The following is a 5,228-nucleotide window of genomic DNA, read 5'->3' as shown; positions in this document are numbered from 1 at the left end:
GTTTAAAATTGGGAAGGGCGTATGCCAGGGATGCATCCTATCTCCTATTTCCATACCTTTTCAAATGACCTAGGTTTGAAAAAAAGCTTTGTATCCTGCATTTATTCTAAATTGCTAAATATACACTCTTGAATGAATGAACAACCTTTTTGTTCTGTAAAGGGAGAGATATTAAGAAATGTTCTCTCTTATTGTATAGTAAAACCATGCAAATGCAATGGTTCCAAAGCTTAAAAGTAATCAGAATTAATAATCCTTTAAAACTGACCAAACATTTTCTAACAACCTACCAATCTTTTCCACCAGGTCTCTGTAGTCTATCCATGTTGCTAAAACTAATGGTAGGAAAATAGAAATTAAAGTTTAAAGGAGAGCACCTTACTAAAAATATTTTAAAAGAAACCTTATTTACCAGACTCCTAAGTTACCCCAATATTTGAAAGTAATGTCTGATAGGTATTAAGAATTCACTGGTTTTACATTATTAGAAAAGCTGGAGATTGTAGGCTTTCAAAGAATAAAAAAGTCTTGACTCCCTCTTCACGCTGCATGTAAGTGTTCAATAAATACTAGTTAATTTTAATTACAGGTAGAGGTTAAGGATATCTCTTTTTGTGGTCATTATTCACTTGACTGCTCACGTGTTTTTGTATATGTTGCAAAGTATGTAATATTTGTTTTCAAATATAAGATTTCTTCAATATCATTGAAGAAATGCTCTAAAAGTTATAAAAGTCCTTGCTGTGGCACAAATGGTTCCTGTTTGACTGGTAACTGAAAGGTTGACAAAAAGTTCAAAACTCAACTAGTTGTATCATGGAAGAAAGCTCTGGTGATGTTCTTCCCTAAAGATTATAACTTAAAACACCAGATGGACTTCAGTTCTACACTGTAACACATGGGTCCTCATAAGCTGAAATCAACCCAATGGCAACAAGTTTTCATTTATTTCTTTTCCCTCAGGCTTGGGAGGGTCAGTGCAGGAGAGGAAGATCTCCAATGAGATAGTTGATTCAGTGATGGGAGTGGTGGGAGTAGATATGTCGGAGACAAGTTTGGCACAGAGTACATACAGCAGGGTTTAGGGCTCTTGTACATAGGGTCGCTATGAGTCACAGGTGACTCGACAGCACATAACAACAACAACAACAAGCTTATTGAGAGCTTTAAATGATGTAGCACATGCACATCCGCTGGCACAGTATCTGGAACGTTACAGGTAGTAAATACTAGTTCCTGTAATTCTTGCTCATCCCCACCTCTTTGTTTTTCTTATTGCCTATCTTGACAAGAATATCCTTACCACGAGGCCACCAGAGCTTTTCTGAACCCCCAGTAACCAAGATAAGAATAAAATCCATTTTCTGAGTGAAAATGATGAATATGAATCTCTGTAATATCTTCTGGAAATAATAATAATATGCCTTAGTAATAATAACAGCAACTTTTTTTGTGGAATAATAATAAAAACCACTATCAAATACAATTTGAATGAACTTCTAAGCATGGTCATGACTGTACCTCCATTTTTTTTTAAATAAACCTTTATTATTTTACTTCTTTATTTTATTATTTGTTTGGCTAGGTGCAGGTCACAACATTGCCTTGCCTTTACTTCTGTAGATCAGAATCAAGATCCTCTTTTCATGGGATCTCTTGATCTTCAGGCTGTCATTTTTCAATTAAATGGCTTATTTCTACCTCCCATATACTATGTACTTAACAGATTTGTTCCCTCTGAAAAGTAAATTTAGTCTCATACATCAGTCAAGGTCTAACACAAGAACTCTATGATATTGATGATGATGGACATCATCAATGGAAAGAGCTCTGGGGTCCCAGTGCTGAAGAATTCAGTTGCCAACCAAAAGGTCTATGATTCAAAGCCACCAGCCACTCTGTGGGAGAAAGATTAGCAATCTGCTTCTGTAAAGTGTACAGGTTTAGAAACCTAGGGGTTTCTAAGGCTTGACCTAAGTCAAGTCAGTTCTGACTCAATGACACATAACAACAACAACTACTACTACTACTACTCCTCTTCATAGAGATCACTTTCTGAGTGGAATTGATTCTATGGCAGTGGAGCTGTTCTTGGAGCACTGAAAGCTTGAGGAAGAGCTCTGGTGACATGATGCTTAAGTGCTTGATTGCTGACAGAAAGGAAAGTAGTTTAAACCCACAAGCGGTTTTATGGGAGAAAAGAACTGGTTGCCACCTTCCATAAAGAGTCTCATCTCATTGTCATCAAGACTGATCAGGTTCACATCTAACCCTCCAGGAGGTTTTCCAAGGTTGTAAATTCCAAGGGTTGTAAAACCCAAGGGAATTTCCCCTCTTCCTCCCTCCAAGCTGCTGGCGGTTTCAAACTACCAGAGAGGATTTGCAGCACTATTCCTTACAAAGTCCCACCAGGACTTCCCATCAAGATTCACCTTAGGAAATCCCATGGGGCCTTTCTACTCTGCCATACAGGGTCACTGTGAGGTACAAATCAACTTGACAGTGCCTAACAAGAAAAGCAGGTGAGAAAGTCAAGTGGAAAGACATTAAGTAGTTTGCTTAACTAACAGCTGAATCAATTACTGGTCAGTTGTGGCGCTCAGTGATAGCCCTCCATAAACACCTGTTAAATGACCAAGTGAAAGTCACAATTTAAAGCTGTTCCTATCTAATTGCAGAGATAGAGCTTAACCATTGAACAAAACTTCCAGCATTTCTGTGCAAAGTGTTGTCAGAGTAAAGCCATCTGGAGTGAGATTGGTGTTGAATACTTTGCTTGGTTCAAGGACACAATCCTGTTCAAGTTTTGTTATTAATGAAGCTGAAATCACTTCCTGTTAAACGTGTTTTACGTTTTTTTTTCTCTTTCCATTTTATTTTTATTTTATATTGGTTTGTATACAAAATTTGTATACCTTGTATATCATTCATGTACGTCGGATTTCACACATTCCTACACTCACATTGTGTTTAAAACTATCACTCAAGTACATTGTGTTTTATAAATTTAATCACCCTTGATCTATGTCTATTATTACTCCATCTTTTCAGGTCCCCACTGCATTTTTCCTAATTCCTTTACTTTCCCCATCCTTTGCTCACTAGAGTCTGATTTCCCTCCCTCCCCACCCTCTGATCCTCTGCACCCCTCCCCTTCCTCATCTAGACTTTTATACACTTCTTACTAGTTATCTTTCTACATCTACAATAATGGTCTTATGCAGTATTTGTCCTTATGAGACAGTATTAGTTCACTCAGTATAATGCTCTCTAGATTCTTCCATGTTAAATAGTGTTTTACTAAATTGTTGATTCTTAGTGCTGCACCGTATTGCATTGTGTGAATATACCATAATTTCTCAATCCATTCGTTTGTTGTGCTGTTTCCATTTCCTTGTTATTGTGAATAATGCTGTTATGAATATAGGTGTGCAAATTTCTGTTAGTGTCTCAGTTCTCTTTTCCTTGGGGTATATTCCTGGTAGTGCAATATGTGGGTTCTATGGATTTCTGTGTTTAGCTCTATGAGGAAATGCCCAACTGCTTTCCATAGTGGTTGTACCATTTTACAATCCCACCAGCAATGCATGAGAGTTTCAACTTCTCCACATCATCTCCAACATATATTGCTTGCTCAAACATGTTTTAAATAAACTTCGCATGTCAGCTCTCAGCATCCCTCATCTAGGCTGCAGATCTGATGTTCAGTCTTGCTTTTGTGATGTCATTTTGTGTGAACCAGTTTTTTAATTAAACATCTCTGATATTTGTGTTCCTCAGCTAAATATCATCCACCCTGGAATTCCCCAGGACACGTCTCTCAAAAACAGCACCAGCTAAACTCACTGTCATTGAATTGATTGATTCTCCTGTCTGCCTCGTGTGCTCCTGAATGGGATGGAACCCCACTGGATTTTCTTGACTGTACTTTTTAAGGAAGCAGATTGCCAGGTCTTTCTTCCTTGATGCTGCTGAATGAGCTTAAACCACTAACCTTTCCTTTAACATCTGAGTACAAACTTTTCACATCACACAGGAATATCTCCTTAGAACTACAGTTGTATACAATTTGGAATATGGGATGGTGGCATTCACAGCGATATGACTATTAAGCCACTAAAAGAATGAATATCAAAATCCACAATTGGAAGGGAATTACATTCAAAGATCCCAGTAAAGGCATTTTAACACAAGTACAGAGCCAGCTGGGTTAGCACACTTATGAAGTCCTTACATTATCCCTGACCATATGTACTGGGGAAAAGCTTTTGAATGCTTAATGAAAGATGACTGTTTAAAAAAAATAGATACACAAATACAGATACATATAAAAGTGCTGTCTTACCTGTTCTGTAGTTTCAGCCAGGGAGCAGAAGTTTTGTACACTCAGTCCAAGGGAGAAGATGATGAAGTGTCGCAGCATGGCGAGGGACTCTGCTCCTTCACCGTGCCGGGCAACTGCCAGAACTAGTTAGCTATTTTAAAGCAGCTTTGTGGACTCCCAGTGAAGTCTTTCTCATTGCAATGAAGTGGGCAGATATATGAGACCTGCCTCTGACCAGGGGGAAAAAATAGCCAAATCTCGGGGTCTTGGTAGAACTGGCCACTCCGTGGTGATATATGCAACCTATGAATGACAGGATATCCTGCTGGGGCTGTGACAGAGTCACAACTCGAGATTTCTGTGCCTCGTGAAACTCCAAGGACAGATTCCTGCTTCCACACAGCTCTGCCCGCCCCCTCTGGTCCTGCCCCCTCCTGGATTCGTAGCTCTTTCAATGTGCAGAACTGAGTCACAGAAACAGCCAGGCTGCCTCATTGAAATACAAAAGGTCACACTTGCCAAGGACTAATAACTGTGTGAGGGAATTCTGGTAGGGAGTTAGGCTGCCAACGCAAAGGCACTCAGTTCAAATCCACTTTAAAATAGCTGAATAATTCCAGTTTCAGCTTCTTTGTGAAAGAAAGATGGGCAATCTTCCCTCTATGGGTTTACAGCCTCTGAAACCCCTCTGGAGGACCTGCTGTGACTTGGTAGTAACAACAACAATAATTGTGAGGGTTCCTATCAGCAGGCACAATCCTAGACCCCGAAAGACGATACCACGGAAACCTGTGTCCCTGTGTTGGAGCATGGTGGTGGCCCCACCCAAGGCAGCTGGCAGACCTCTCCTGCAAAGGCTTATATCTCTTTGTAGATGCTGGGAATTGGAGTTTAGGCTCATTCT

General features: G+C 39.5%; 1 protein-coding gene across 1 annotated transcript in view; it reads right to left on the bottom strand.

Annotated features, from left to right (window-relative positions):
• STAB2 (stabilin 2) overlaps nucleotides 1-4,423 on the bottom strand; it is a 251,479-nt gene extending 247,056 nt beyond the window's left edge. Inside the window, exon 1 of the mRNA XM_006888578.1 lies at nucleotides 4,346-4,423. Within this exon, the coding sequence (XP_006888640.1) occupies nucleotides 4,346-4,423 (78 nt within the window). The remainder of the gene's footprint in view (nucleotides 1-4,345) is intronic.
• Between the last annotated feature and the right edge of the window lie 805 nt (nucleotides 4,424-5,228).

This window comes from Elephantulus edwardii, unplaced genomic scaffold (genome assembly GCF_000299155.1).
Source record: "Elephantulus edwardii isolate Elephantulus edwardi_28Jun2011 unplaced genomic scaffold, EleEdw1.0 scaffold00068, whole genome shotgun sequence".
Taxonomy (NCBI): domain Eukaryota; kingdom Metazoa; phylum Chordata; class Mammalia; order Macroscelidea; family Macroscelididae; genus Elephantulus; species Elephantulus edwardii.
The sequence above is the reverse complement of the archived record's forward strand: the minus strand, read 5'-3'. Positions and strand labels throughout refer to the sequence as shown.